This window comes from Larus michahellis, chromosome 1, assembly GCF_964199755.1.
Source record: "Larus michahellis chromosome 1, bLarMic1.1, whole genome shotgun sequence".
Lineage (NCBI taxonomy): Eukaryota > Metazoa > Chordata > Aves > Charadriiformes > Laridae > Larus > Larus michahellis.
Genome location: NC_133896.1, coordinates 44,057,898 through 44,072,688, shown reverse-complemented (window position 1 = coordinate 44,072,688; position 14,791 = coordinate 44,057,898). Strand labels below are relative to the sequence as shown.

Below are 14,791 nucleotides of genomic sequence, written 5' to 3'. Positions count from 1 at the left end.
TGTAGTATTCCATAGCAGCATTTGGAACTCTGCTCTCAGTGTGGTATTTCAGGTGAACATACAAGGAAAAGAGAAGTTCTTTGCAAGATACAAACTGCCAGCGCTGAAGTGTATGTATGTGAGAAGATGCGCCAAGTGCTGCATTACACTAGGGCAGCACACTAAAGCAACTGATGTAACACACAGTATAGAAGTTACCAACCAGGAGTCAGATCCATGCTCCCAAGCACTATGGACTAAGTCTGTAACCAGGCCGAGAGAGACATTTTCACGTGGGAAGGATGTGGGTTGCTCAGGTTGGTTCATTAACACCATGAAGAGTGGCCATCCAGGTACTGGAAAAGGTCCACATTTGTTTAGATTTACTAGAAAGCCGAAGACTGAACTCTGCTTTAATAAACTGCCACACTGTTGAATGTACCCACAAAAAACAGGATGTAAGCCTTCTTTATGTTCTGATAACCACACATTCCTCAACAGGAGAAAGCTCTTCTTCATTCCCAAGACCCTATCTATCTAGGCTTACTTACTATGAAGGGATAAAAGAGGACTGCCAACAGCACTCTGATTTTACCTTCATACCAATTAATTTGTGTATCAATCTTAAGTTAACGAACACTGAAAAAATTACCCGCACAGAAAAACACAACTTAGAAACGAAATTTATCAAATTTTCTTTGTGTTTATTGACTGTCACATGACCGTAGAACAATTTTAACGGTAAGACTTCTGGTAGCGTGCACGAGCACCAGGTCCTCCAAATTTCTTGGATTCACAACGGCGAGGATCTGCAACCAGCAGAGTCCTGTCATACTGGATTAGAATATCCTTGATCTCTTTCTTAGAAGCTTCATCAACATCTGTTTATTGAAAAAAAAAAAAAAAGTATTCAGTTTAAGAAGTTTCACACCGAACAACATTTTTTGCCCCAAATACCAGAAGGCATACATTTCCACTTACGGCTAATACAACAATCAAAACAACTTACATTTTTGATAGTAAGCCACCAATGCTTTGGAAATAGCTTGACGGATAGCTGTTAAAAAAAAAAAAAAAGATAATGGATCAGTAAAGATTGCAAATGCATATAAAACTTAAACAAGAAGTGCCAGTTATCTGAGAAACTTGCAGTCTTCTTTTCTGCCGAATTGTCCTTTCCCTCCTTAACCTCCCCTCCCACATATTCCACCTGATCTTTACTTTGGCAAATCTGAAGAAATCTGTGCCAAGAGGCCACCCACAGTTCATTTGTTGATTTGACAGCTGCCAGCTAGCCAGGCAATTGTACAAGGGCAGTCTTGATCACCTTCTCTCCCAAGTACTAACGTAGGTTCATCTTCTATCTACAAGCAGCCAACTTGCAAAATCGTTAGAAATGCAGTTCTCTGAAATGTATTTTTCAACAAGGATAAAACTGATCAGTGTGTTCAAAGACTAAGGAGGCAAAGGGACAACAGGACGGTATGAGCAGTTCTTCTAGCACACCTCAATAAAACAAGCCTGTAGCATAGTAACACAGTGATCAGAACTCAAACCAAGAGTATGGGAGTAACCAAAGATTTTGTTGGGCTGTCATCTGTCAGAACATCAGGATCAGGATTTGGGTGAAAATCTGAATTTTCTGAAAAACGAATGCAATCAACTTGGAGATTGAAACACGTCTCTGCTCTTTATGCAGCTTCAGCTCCACTTCACTAACCCATACCCAAACCGAAATAGTAGAACAAATCTATGATTTGTGAAGAGCAACTCTATCAACAGCTAATGCAAGTATGTTGTCAATCATCTCTGCAAGGGAAAAAACTGCCTAGCCTTGCAGCTCAGCTGAAAGATGCTTCTGAACAACATGAAGTTTACAACTAAAGATATTATTTCTAATGATAAATCCCCTTTTTCTCTCCCAAAATCTTTGTACTCATCTGCACCTGAACTGTCCTGTCACACTGCAAGATTCAAAGATTGTTTCCCCACATCTCCTCAAACTTTATAATCAATTTACTTCATTCAACTTACTCTAGATATTACAGCTTTGCACATAAAATATAACCTTTATGAAAAACTACGCTTGTGCAGTGGAAAAAGAAACAGAACATCAAGATGTGCAAGTTACTATTCTAAACTCAAGTCTCTTAAATATGTGGCTTGACTGGTTCTAGCCCACACCAGACATCCCACCAAAAATCATACCGTAGATCTGCGCTACGTGGCCACCACCCTTTACACGGACTCTGATGTCAACACCAGCAAACCGTTCCTTCCCCAGGAGGAGGACAGGTTCAAGCAGCTGGGAAACAAAACACAGAAAGAAAATTAATTTGTGATTAGAAACAACAAGGATTAGAGCTTGTAGTAGGTTTACCAAATGTGAAGTTACTTAGCGTTCTGAAAAATGGAGCACTGATTTTACAAGCACACACCCAAATTAAGTACACCTCTTGCAGAGTTCCTTGACATCTACTAGAGCTGTTATAAAATAAATTTACTAAAGTCTTGAATTTATTTATATTTTTTTAAGTTTCAGACATCTTAATAGCAAAGCATATGCATAGGGGAATTAAGAGCAAGGAAACAGTTTAAGAAGAATGCCATAACTACAGCAGAAAAATAAAGCAAGTTTATTAAACTTGATGATCTTAAGTCATTTGCGGGTGGGTTTCTCCACTAATGATTACACTGTATAGTTATCTAGTCCGTTTCAGATTCTCTCAGCAGTATTCAAACAGCAATTTTATTAAGTCCTAAACAATCTTTTAAAAAGGAGGGTTTTCAGTCACCCATTTCAATTTAAAAAAATGATGTGAAGTGCTGAAAATACTTCACATAATTACATTAACATACATTAATCCAGTTAAGCAAAAAGCCCACCCTTCCCAACAAGGCAATCATAGAAAGACAGTTTTCTCAATTTTCGTTACCGAGTCTACATTTCAGGTAATCAGGTAACACAGAGCCAAAAATTTAGTACTGTCAATAAGGCAAGAAACTCTTCTCCCTTCCCAAGCAATTATGCATATAAAGGTATGTTAAAATCCAAGGTGGGGGCCAGGAGAGGGTGGAGAAGGAGGAGGAAGGATGGATGGATGGATGGATGCTTACTTTATACTGCAGAGTTCTGGGCTCAATCATTTCCAGAGGTCTTCCATTCACTTTAATGAGGCCATTTCCTCTCTTGCAGTGGGCAACAGCAGTTGCTGTTTTCTAAAATCCAAATGTGTATTAGTCCAGCGTTTCATTTTTGCACTAGCAGTAGGAAGTGAATTTCTATTTAACAATCTAAAAGTTTATGTTTTATGACCAAGATTAACACCGCACACTAAACAGTACCACTCCTTACACTGATATCGGTATTAAGCTACCGTCTTAATAAAATTATATTTATAGTTATAAAAGCTGTATAGCTATAACGTTTAGTTACAAATAAGGAAAGACATCCTCTCCATTCTGCAACACGGTATTTCTGTGGCTCATTTCCTCGCAATAGCCTGTTACCTAGAATTATTCGAGCCACTGGATCTCAGCAGTGCAAACTGTTATCTTCCCACCGCCGCCTCATAACGCGGCTGTCGCAAACCAGCAACGATGACCCAGGCCCCTGTGGCGTGGGGACGACAGCGGCAGCCACTCCCGAGAGAGAGGGCAGAGCTCCGACCCAAGAGAACCTGGGCCCGCTCCTTGTGAGAGCAAACCCCTGCCCCTGCTCCCGCGCGGCGCCGGGCACAAGGCGCGGCCCAGCACCTACGGAGCGGGACACGTGGGCTGCCGAGCGGGCCTCCCCACGGCTGGCTCTGCCGCGCACCAGCCCCGCACACGGCCCTGGCGAGGAGCTGGCGCCGCTGCCCCAGAGCTGGGGCCGAGGCAACCCGAGCTCGTAAGGCCGCGGTGTGCGGCCCAGCCCGACAACGAGGAGACAGGGCGGGCCACGGCGCCCCGGCCTCACCTTCCGCCCGAAGACCTGGACGCTCTGCAGGGGGCCCTTGGCCGGCATGGCTGCTCCTGCAAGAGAGAGGGAGGCGGCGTTAGCGCTGCCGGGGGAGTGGGCGCGGGTAAGGCGGCGGAGGCCGGAGCACCGCCAGACACTCACCCTCCCTTCAGCGGCGGCACCGGGAAAAGGCCGAATGGGGCTTCCCAGCCTCTTCTCAGGGGCAGCCGAGCCGCAAAGCGCGACGCTGTCTTCCGGCAGTGCGACAGAGCGCCCGGCTCTCTCTCCCGCCCCCGGCCGCGCTTTGCGGCAGCCCGGAGCGGAGCGGGCAGGGCAGCGGCTGCGCGCGGGCTTTCCATTAACCGTCGTCCCTCAGCCCCTGCGGGCCGGGGGCTCCGCGCTGCGCCCCGGGTCCCGGCCGCTGGCGAAGCGCGGCGGAGGAGCGGCGTGTGTCCTCTTCGCCGGTGGAGCGGCGTGGTCCCCTGGGCCAATCAGTCCGTCAGAGCGGCTTGATGGCCGCTGGGGAGGGTTAAACGCCATTGACAAGGGCCTTCTGCAAGGCCGCCTCGGCACAGTGGTGTAGGGTCACCCCGTTTCTCGCCCCCTCCTCGGTTTTGCTGTGGTGTTTTTTGTTCTCTTTGTTTTAAAGTTGCGTTTCGTCGCATACAGAATTGCCTCACTTTCTCATTTTGATTTAAAGGTATGGGGTCCCGGTAAGCGCCGGGTAAGAGTTGTCCCCCACTGAGACGGCACCTTAACGCTGCTGCGTTTGAATCTGCCAGTGCGGGGCTTCCTGCCGTCCCGTGGGGAGAAGGCGGCCGTCCCTCCCCGGGAGGGACCTCGGCGCCGCCCGGAGGAGGCCGAGCGCCGGGCACGCCGCCTCCAGCTGACCGGCGCAGCGCAGCACCCCGAGAGAAGCACTGCCTCAAACGGGTGAGGTTAGAATGGGGCGGGGGGAGGTCACTCGCTTCCCGAGCTCTGCCGTGGATTACAGCAGCTTGAACGACTTCTTGAGAGGGATAGAGAGGATGCACAGCCTGCGAAGAGGCTTTTTCTTGAGTTATTTATGAAACATCTAGTGTTGACACCATAGCATACCATCTCCTAGGTATGCCAGTGACAAGGAGAACCCGGCTGGGCTTCTGGTGTGAAGAGAACAGAATGAGGCTTTCCCTGAAAGGCTTTCAGTTGCTCTTTGGACCTCCTTGAAATGCAGCAATACAAACTACATAGCTTTTTTAGTTTTAAAGTTTGGTAAACTGCTGGAGAAGATGAAGCATTAAACCTTCTGTTCTATTCTAGCATTGTACACTGAGGCATAATCAGGCAGTTCTTTATACCCACTTAAACATAATGGTTGCTGACGATTTAAGATCGAGTCAAGGAGTTCTCCTTAGATTCAGGGCATCCCCGGAGCCCATCAATTTGAGCTTTTATATCTGTTTTCCTTCTTTGATATCTATCATAAAACACGGAATTTAAGTCACTTTCAGACTGAAAATATTTTACTTCTAAGGCTTGGTATTTAACATGCAAAATTTTCCAGAAGGACAAAAGCAGAATCTATTGATGAAGCAAGGTCATGCTTCTTAGATATTTTAAACAATAGAGATTTAAAATGCTGTGATTAATTAGGAAGTTGACTGCTCAAATGAAACAATCAGTTCCTTTGTCTTTGTACAGGATTTTAAATACTGAACATTAGTCATCAGTCATGTGAGGATTTAAACAAGCACTTAGCTTTATGCAATTTGAGTGATTAGTTCTATTCAAGTGAATAGTACTGTGCAGAGCGTGTAAGATTTAGCACATCTCAAACCCTCAATTGTACAAAGCTTTAACATGTGACCCAAAAAGTGATTATTTTTTTTTTTTAAGGCTGTTTCCTAAGGAACAGTGTTTATGCAGTCACACATGTCTATCATCCACTCTTTCCCTATCATCGGGGGAGTGCGAATGGTTGCTTGTTGTCCAATTTCAGTTAGCTTTTACAGAAGAATGGAAATTTCAGAACCAATTTAGCTTGTACATATTTGGTGAAAATAGGTGTCTCTGTATAAGAGAGATCGTGCATAATGAAACCATCTGCAGGAGCTGAAATATTAGACATTACAAAACGGTTATTTAGGTGAAAAAGAGAAAACATAATACTTAATTAAGTATTAGTTAGTTAAGTTAGTTAGACAAAAGTTAGTTAGACAAAAAAGGTTCAGCTAAGGCTTGTGATCAGTCCAAAGGTGAGCCATTAGTCACTGAGTTTTGTTGGGTGTTCAGGGCACTTTAAAAGGGAAAGAAAGCAAATTTGAATCTGTGCCTTTTGTGGGCATTATCTGAGGTCTGCTAAGGAAGACCTGTGTTTTAACGCCAAGTACACCATTAAGTAGGGGGTTCTCAAATGTCTGCTTGTATTTTGGGAGCATGCTTTCTTAGGTCCTTCAAAATTCGTCCTTATTCATGTGCTGCATGCTCTTCCTGGAACTGAAAACATTCATCCTACAAGAGCCGCAACCAGTGATGTGCCTACACATATGTATCTTTCTTTTTTCTGTTAGCAAAATACAAAGGTAACCAACATATATTGATAGCGTTGCCTGGCAGATGAGGTTAAACATTTTGTGGTCTTGTTTTCTTTGCTTTCTGGCATAAAAATGGGAATAGGACCTAAAAGACATGTAGAAACCACCTACCACAGAAATTGGGCTGTAACATGGGAAGAGAGTACTAGATCGTAAATATCACCATATACAAAAGAAACAAAAATATCAAAGTGGAAAAAACCCTCAGGTAAGATCCTGTGAAGAAAATTGCAGGCACTAACGATATTCCTGCTTAGTTTTACTGAGCACAGAATACTTTAAAATGGTGATGTATCTCTGATTTCAAAAAGAATAACATAATAAAGAATCTCTAAGCACCACCTACAAACTCTTGTCTTCACTCCCTTTTTATGTGTAAAATAATTGCACCTGTGGAAGGTAAGGCACTTGTTTGGCAGCCTTTTGTTTTTTCCACCAGTGTGAAGAGTTACACAGCATGCAAAACAGTGAATAATCAGGCCCAGAGAAATTAAGGTGTATTTGCTGGTAAACCACTCTTACCAGAAAGAGCATATTAAGAGAAAGCTGACAGGTTTGAACTCATCTTAATAGGGCGTTTTTATTTTTTCCTAACAGGAGGAAAGAAATTTGGATTTGACTCATATCTAAGTCTTTGATTTCACAGTGATTCTGTATTGTACTAACAGATGGTCTCATGTGTATCTGTACCAACAAGTATCTTACAACTACTGAATCTTTTAGATGGGCGTTTAGTGATGCTTCAAGGGACTCAGAGTCTCTCACTGCCTGACGTCCTCCCCTGGAGCTGCTTTGACCTCCTTGCAAGCAGTGGTGTTGCTATGACCTGCTCTCGTCCCACAGAGCAGGCACGTGCACAGCAGCTCCATCAGTTTGCTGGAAACAGGTAGGGTATGGCAGCAGGGTATAGGCTATAGGGGAATGTCTCTGGCAATGTCTCCTCCAGTTGTTTCCTCACTTTGCAACAGGAACACAAACCTTGTGTAGGTGGCGTGGCTCCATGGGGAGGAAGGCAGGAAGGGGACGGCAGGAGACGAGCAAAGGTGGACCAAGCGGAGTCAGTGAGTTGGGCTGAGCAGAGCAGCATTCTAATGTTCGGTTGGAAATTTGCCAGTGTGGAGCATATGGAAAACTGCGGTACAAAACCTGGGTGTCAGGCCACTGCCCACTAATACTGTGAGGCTGATGTAGTGCAACCAATGAAGTTTAAATGTATAGTTGTTTATTGCTTGAATGCTAACAGAGATCTTATTTGGCGTCCCTATGCAGGAGTCAAATCTATTGAAGATTTTTGCTATTTATATGTTCATGGGGGGTGTTTTGTTTGGTTTGGTTTTTTTCTGGGATTTTATGTAGTTTGGAATTTAAACTAGCAAGTGACTGGACTTCCATGTGAAATCATGATGTTGGTTCTCCACTTGGACCTTGTCATCTTTCAAATTAAATTTGCGTGTAAAATGAAAAGGTAAACCTTCCAAGAGGATGGCATTTTAGCTTCCACTTAACACAGAAGCTACTGAGAGTGTAAGGCAACAAAGAGTCAAGGTCAATATGTTAACAGCGCCAGCTGTAACGTGACTCTGAATTTTCTCCGATTTAAAGGAGAGAAAATGCTCTCCATGGAAGAATAGGTGAGAATTAGTGAGATTATCTTCCTCATGTAATATATGAAACATTAATAGAAAGGTGAGAGCTACGGGAAAATATGGTCAGTTACTTCAATGTATGTTATGACAAAAAATAGAAAAAAATCAGTGTAAAAATAAAGGGGCATTTAGGGGAAATACAAAGAAACATTTCTTTTATATAGTCCATAATCATATTTTAAAAAAAAAACACTCCATGCCTTCTACCAAAACGTCCCAAATTGCAATTGAGTTACACATTGTAGGATTTTTTTTTTTAGCAAGTGAATAATTTTAACCAGGGAGAAGATGTGTTCATATTTCATGCATGATAAACAAAGCATATTCCCTGCAGTTTTTACTTCAGGCAGCAAAATCACTTCTATACGCTTCAGAAGGTGTCTGTCTTGTACAGATTTATATCTTGAAAATCAGTGGGTTCCTTTACTAAGAAGTATGAAGTATTTCAGGAAAGAAGATACTGACACGCTTTTTTTTTTTTATGGCATCTCTTACAATCTGAAAGATCTGGTATACCAGAATATAGTTCTCATATTACATTTTGCAACTTGTATGTGTTTGATGATAAAGTGTAATTAGCTAATGGATCCCATTATTTCTGATGCTTGCTTTTCACAGATCGTATTCATCCAGGCAGCAGCTGAAGAGTTTTCTAAACTCAATTAGTGCAAGAATGCTGTGACCAATGGAAAAATGTTTGATGCATGCCAGAAAACAAATCTTCCCAGCTCTTGGAAATACGTTCTGAAAACAAATAAGGATCACACAAGATTTTCGTGTTAATAAATATTTTTTTCCTAAGAAAATATTTAAGATCTAAAGCAAAAATTTTGGTATAATTATCTTTTTCTAAGGAAGCTTTGTAGCATAAGATCTGGAACATAAGGATACTGACTCCCATTTGCAGATTTAAATATTAATGTCACATTGAGATTGAAAGCACAAGCCAATTTGCAATGTAGAAATTTACACAGTGATAGGCATATTCAGACTGAAATTCATTGAATGTAAATAATTAGCAATACAATAGGTTACTCAGGACCCACTCTTAGAATTGCTACTTGGGAAAAATCACAATTATTGTCTTGACTTGAATTTTGAATGAATAAGATAGCTCTTTCAGTACAATAAACAAAAGAAAGACAAAGCACATCTTGGATCTGAACATATCTACAATTAAGGCTCATTGTTTTAGCTCTGTTAACTGACTTGTTGCTGGAATCTAAAAAATGTTGTGACTTAAATTTACAACAGGCATTCTATTTACAGTGGCTGGAAATTCACATTATCTGTTAACATAGTTAAGCTGGAAAGTGATAGTGTATTAACTACTAATTTTAGAATCTGTCCATGTATTAAAGGATAAAATCTAAAAATCTAGGACTTAGGTTTGATTTCATCTATGTTCGACCTCTCCTGCAGTATACAAGCCTTTAGTGACATTTATTGACAGTAAATTAGAATTGCTTAAAATTCTTCTCCTGTTGCATCCACAGAAGCAGCTCGTAAGTGCGTGCACGTGAGCTCATGCACTCACACTTTCATATGTCAACAGGAATCAAAGTTGTAAGGAACTGACCGGGCAACAACCCAGCACCCTCAAGCTACACAAATAAGCTAACAAGTAAATAGAATCATGTACATGAAACAATTTATTTTTTTTAGAACAGAACGGCATCTCCAAGCTTCCTGCTGTATTTTGCTGCCTCTGGAGGCTGCTTCTTGGTTTAGTTCCCTTTTTTAGAAGCTGAACACAGCAGGGTCCAGTGGGATCCAGCTGCCCTCTCTCAACTCTTCTGCAACAAGAGGAGTTGTCCTGGGTCTTAGCTTCCGCAGGCCTGTTGGATCCTTTCTATTTTTCCATGTTAAAGAAATTTGGGAAATAGTAACCACAGAAACGGACACCTATTTTGCACGCTTTTTGCCCCAGTTGGTTTAGTTATGTTCAGATTACAAATAAGATATCACGCTCCATGATCTGTAGCTCTACATTTCTCTTTAAATCTCACTTTTGATGTAACACGTACAGAAAGTTGCTATCTTCTAGGGAGATGAAAAGGTGCGATTATTGACATTAACTGCAGAAATTGGCTATTAATTATGCACGTGTTTGATTTGCTGAAACATCAATCATGGTTTAGAGCAGAAAGAAGTAGGTTTCTGTGAAGTTATATTAATCTCTACTGAGGTCATTTCTATTTCTGATTTTGAATCTGTTTGTTGTTTCAAGTGAAACATTTTCCATTGCCTGTGGTAGCAGGGCAGATAAGGCAGAAGTATCGTAGCTTGTGAACTGTTGTGTACTTACTGACTTACCATAGAACTGAGACATTTTCTCCAGAAACCGGAGCAGTTGGACTCCGAAAGAGAATGAACCCTTTTGGCAAGGCTTTGTAAGGGCTCTGGATGGAAAATCTTATGTTTATGAAGCACAGAGAGCAAGCAGAAACGTAGTGACTTTCCAGCTTGTAGCACTTAGGGACAATAATAATACATTTTGTTCACACAGGGCTGAATACGGCTAGGTTATCTGGACGCTGCATGCTGACAGGAATTATGGAATCATCGAACCCAGAAGAGTCCCCGTCTGGTGTAGCGCTGACAAAGTGGTTGTTACCTGTTACCAGCTGTAGCTCGTGAACCGAGACAGAGGTCTTGTTACATGTTAATAGCTGATGCATTTTAAAGTACTCTGTCCACCCTCACCTAGCCCTTTGTTCAGAGACAGCGGTGAAGAAGTCATAGGGTCTGGTATCTCCAAATGGTTCTTTTGTAGTTCTTTCCTCCGCTGTTCCCAAGAGAATCCAGCCTGTAATATCTACCCACTAGGAGATCTACACGCAGTTCACAGAAACACAAACACACGCAGTATTACAACACATGTATTAAAATGACATTTTTTTACAAGATCAAAAACAGATAGAAAAAATAAAGTGCTGTGGGAAAGCTTTTACCGAATAAAAATGTCTGTGGAGGCTTGATCATATGTGGGCCTGTGAATAACACTCAGGAGACTATAAACTTTAGACAAACCAGATGGTTAGACAGCAAACCAGATGGTTTTATTTATGCAGACAAAGTTCACATTTAGCGAGGTGCTTTGTTCTTCTAGAGAAGATTTCACACACAAAGTAAAAGAATTATATATGTGTCCTGTGATGGTGGATTGAAACATTCATGCAAATGTAAGTCTCATCAAGTAGTCCGTTGTCCTTTCGATAGAAATATCATCATAATTACATCATTGGGATACTCGTCGGCTGCTCCTGTACATTGTGTTTCTTCTTTTTAGTGCAGTAGCATCCAAAGGCTTTAGTGAGGATTATGAGCAGCTTTTGTTACGTGTCATAAAATTGCGTAGGAAGGAACGGTCCTTGCTCAGAAGAGTTTAAAATGTAAGGAAGACGAAATGTAACACAGGAGTTGACCAATGATGGAGGAAAGTAAGAGAGACATTATAGTCTGTTACTAATAGGTTTCAACTAGGAACTAACTTTCCTTTTCAGGATCTATGAACTTAACTAAACTGACCTTCTAGTCCTTTGGTTTTAGTTTAACTGCAAACCCAGAAAGTACATTTGTTTTAACTATAAAGTATATGCATACCGACTTGTCCTTCTCTTTTAAAAGCTGCTTCATCAAAACCTGTTAAAATCTCAAGGTCCCTTGAAATGCCCTGTTTTGTGAATTGTCATCTATACTCACTCAGCTGTGCTTCAGCCGCTCCAAGACACTGTTGTCCTGTCTGGTGGGGGTCAGTTCTCTGACAGAATGGCAAACAACAGGTGGATTCCAGATTGTTTCAATGCAAAGTCAACATCTTAGGCTAAAAACTTTACACTAGCTCTACTGCTCAGGCAGTAGCCTTCAGGAGCGCAGCAGTCATAGCATCTTATCATCTATAATGTCTCACTTTTTCAAGTGTTCATGTCATAATTTCACAGGAACTTTTGAGCCAATTTTTTTTTTTTTTTCTGATGGTGCTACCTGTAGTTTCTTGCTGATCTTAGAAAAAAGTAATTCTGGAAAGTGTATTTCCACAATCTTAACGTAGGTGTGGCACAGTAACACATATATTGTGATTAGCAGATTAAGAAGCAAAAGAAGTTGCTTTGGTGACTTTGTTAATGTAGTTTAAAAAACACGGATGCAGGAACTTTTATCATCCATTCCTAATGAAGAATCGCACCTAAATTGTAAACACCTTTTCAACAGAGATCTGTTCTGGACTCTCTTCCTGTTTACATGCCATCCAAATTTCAGCTTTGCTGAAAATTTCGTCTTATCCATATTCTTGTTCAGCTATTGGTTTTATAAAAGTGTTCTTTAAGAGTTATGACTGCTCAGTAGAGCTATGGAGATTCAGAAAATACAGAGCAGATAAAATATTTCACTGGTAGCAAAAGTGTCCTATTGGTCTAAATGTTAGAAAGACCACCTCATGATTTTTCCTGAAAAGCAGTATCTTTCCAAAAGAAATGTGATAGAAATGATGGCACTAGCATTGCATCTATGAACCACAACAAAAGGAAAATATGTATTTTTAAAAATCAAAATTACTTAATTTTATGGCAACCAAAATCAAGGAAAAAGTATGATATCTCAATACGATAAAAAAATGAGCTGGAAAAAAAAACCCCAACCTAGTTCCCCTACAGAATAGGGGACCGATATGCTTTTCAAACTGTGAAAGAAATGAAGTAGAATTTTCCTTTAGTTATTGAATACAGACATTGAATGAACACTGGAGAAATAATAATGCCTTGCCAAAGCAAGACACTTCTCTCAGGGTGAGATACGCATACTTTGTACATGACCCTTCATGCTCTGACAGGCACCTTGGATGTTGTTTCACTTCTGTAGGCCAGGTGCTGCTTTGGGCTCCATGGAAGTCCCTGAGTGTGGCACGTTTTCTTCGTGAGGAATAAAAACATTGTGTATCAATCATATGGCATCAAACAAAGATACTGCTCAGAACAGCAAGCGGTAGTCCTCCCACACTGATCATCGTTGCACCTCAAATACTGTGTTGCACCTCGAATACTGTGTTCAGTTTTGGGCCCCTCACTACAAGAAAGACATTGAGGTGCTGGAGCGTGTCCAGAGAAGAGCAACAAAGCTGGTTGAGTCTAGAGCACAAGTCCTGTGAGGAGCGGCTGAGGAAACTGGGGTTTAGCCTGGAGAAAAGGAGGCTGAGGGGAGACCTTATCGCTGTCTACAGCTACCTGAAAGGAGGTTGTAGGGAGGTAGGGATTGGTCTCTTCTCCCAAGTGACAAGCAATCAGACAAAAGGAAACGGCCTCAAGTTGTGCCAGGGGAGGCTTAGATTGGATATTAGGAAAAATTTCTCCACTGAAATTGTTGTCAAAGCATTGGAAGAGGCTGCCCAGGGAAGCAGTGTAGATGTGGTGCTTAGGGACATGGTTTAATGGTGGATTTGGCGGTTTTAGGTTTACAGTTGGACTCAATGATCTTTAAGGTCCTTTTCAAACTAAATGATTCTATGATTCTATGATCATTGCCTGTAGTCTTATACAGTGTAAGATACTGTTGTTGCAAGCTTGCAAAGCCTTGTCAAATGAAGGAATTTGGAGAGTGATGTAAGTATGGAAATACAAAGTCTGGTGATGTTGTACCACACAGAAATCAGTGGTTAGATGTGAAATGAACCCCAGGTTTCGAAAGTGTTTAAAATGTATATGGCATTTAGATGCCTAACTGCCAAAGGAATCATACAGAACTTCTGGCTTTAAGTAACTTAGGAGCCTGAGTTCTGTTTGCAGAATGGCGTAGATCCATAGTCTGTATCTAATTGAAAGTTAATTATTAGATTATGCTTTTTAAAGTATCTGTAGCTTTTGAAAATAGGACTTCTGTTCATTATCACTGGAAGCCTTTGGAACGTTTTCCATCTAGCATGCTCTCTGTATCAAGGGGAGTAGCCCTCTCTGTTCTAGCAAACCTAGCAAAAATGGTAGGGGCCGAAAGCAAACAGGTCAAGTATCTCACAGCCAGGCCAGGGTTGTGCTTGGGACAAATGCAGCAGGGTATTAAGGACTGAAAGAATGTATTCCATTGGATTTAAAGATACTCTGAACTGTTGTTCTTATATAAACACTTTTTCTTTTCCTTTTCTTTTTTTTAGGATTGGAGTTAAAAGCTTTTCAAGTCTGTTTATTGTGCATTCTGGGCTCAGTTGCTAGTCGTTTATTTTAAGAGTTAAAGTATTTTGACAGAAAAGTCCCATATAATCTCTACCACATAATTCCATTCCATGGTCAGTGACATTTTAGACAGATAAACCATCAACATAACTTTTCACAATCTTCCATCATCCTAAAATCAATTTAATGATAAGTATGTATTTTTGCCGCATCATATGGAGCTGATATATATAATTTTTAGCATCAGGTTTCAAATCTGTAGGAGTTTAATTTTAATGTATTTGGTGTTTATGCCTTTCTAATTAAAATAGCAGAACACTTGAGATTTTTCCATATCCTATTAATTTTTAAAACATTCATACAGTTCGCATGTAATAGAAATAATTTTAATCATGCTTCAATAAAATAGCAAAATGCGATATAATAGTGATTTATCATTTTGAGTACAATTTTTTGCAGTTATATGAGCTTGACAGGATACTTGCC

At 41.1% G+C, this 14,791-nt stretch overlaps 1 protein-coding gene across 1 annotated transcript; it reads right to left on the bottom strand.

The window, feature by feature from the left end:
• Positions 1 to 662: 662 nt before the first annotated feature.
• On the bottom strand, positions 663 to 6,835 carry RPS16 (ribosomal protein S16). The gene is made up of 6 exons (XM_074574062.1): positions 4,082 to 6,835; positions 3,938 to 3,993; positions 3,097 to 3,198; positions 2,188 to 2,284; positions 989 to 1,036; positions 663 to 860 (listed from the first exon to the last, which is right to left on the bottom strand). The coding sequence occupies exons 2-6, from the start codon at positions 3,983 to 3,985 to the stop codon at positions 715 to 717; spliced, it is 441 nt and encodes a 146-aa protein (XP_074430163.1). The 5' UTR covers positions 3,986 to 3,993; positions 4,082 to 6,835; the 3' UTR covers positions 663 to 714.
• Positions 6,836 to 14,791: the final 7,956 nt, after the last annotated feature.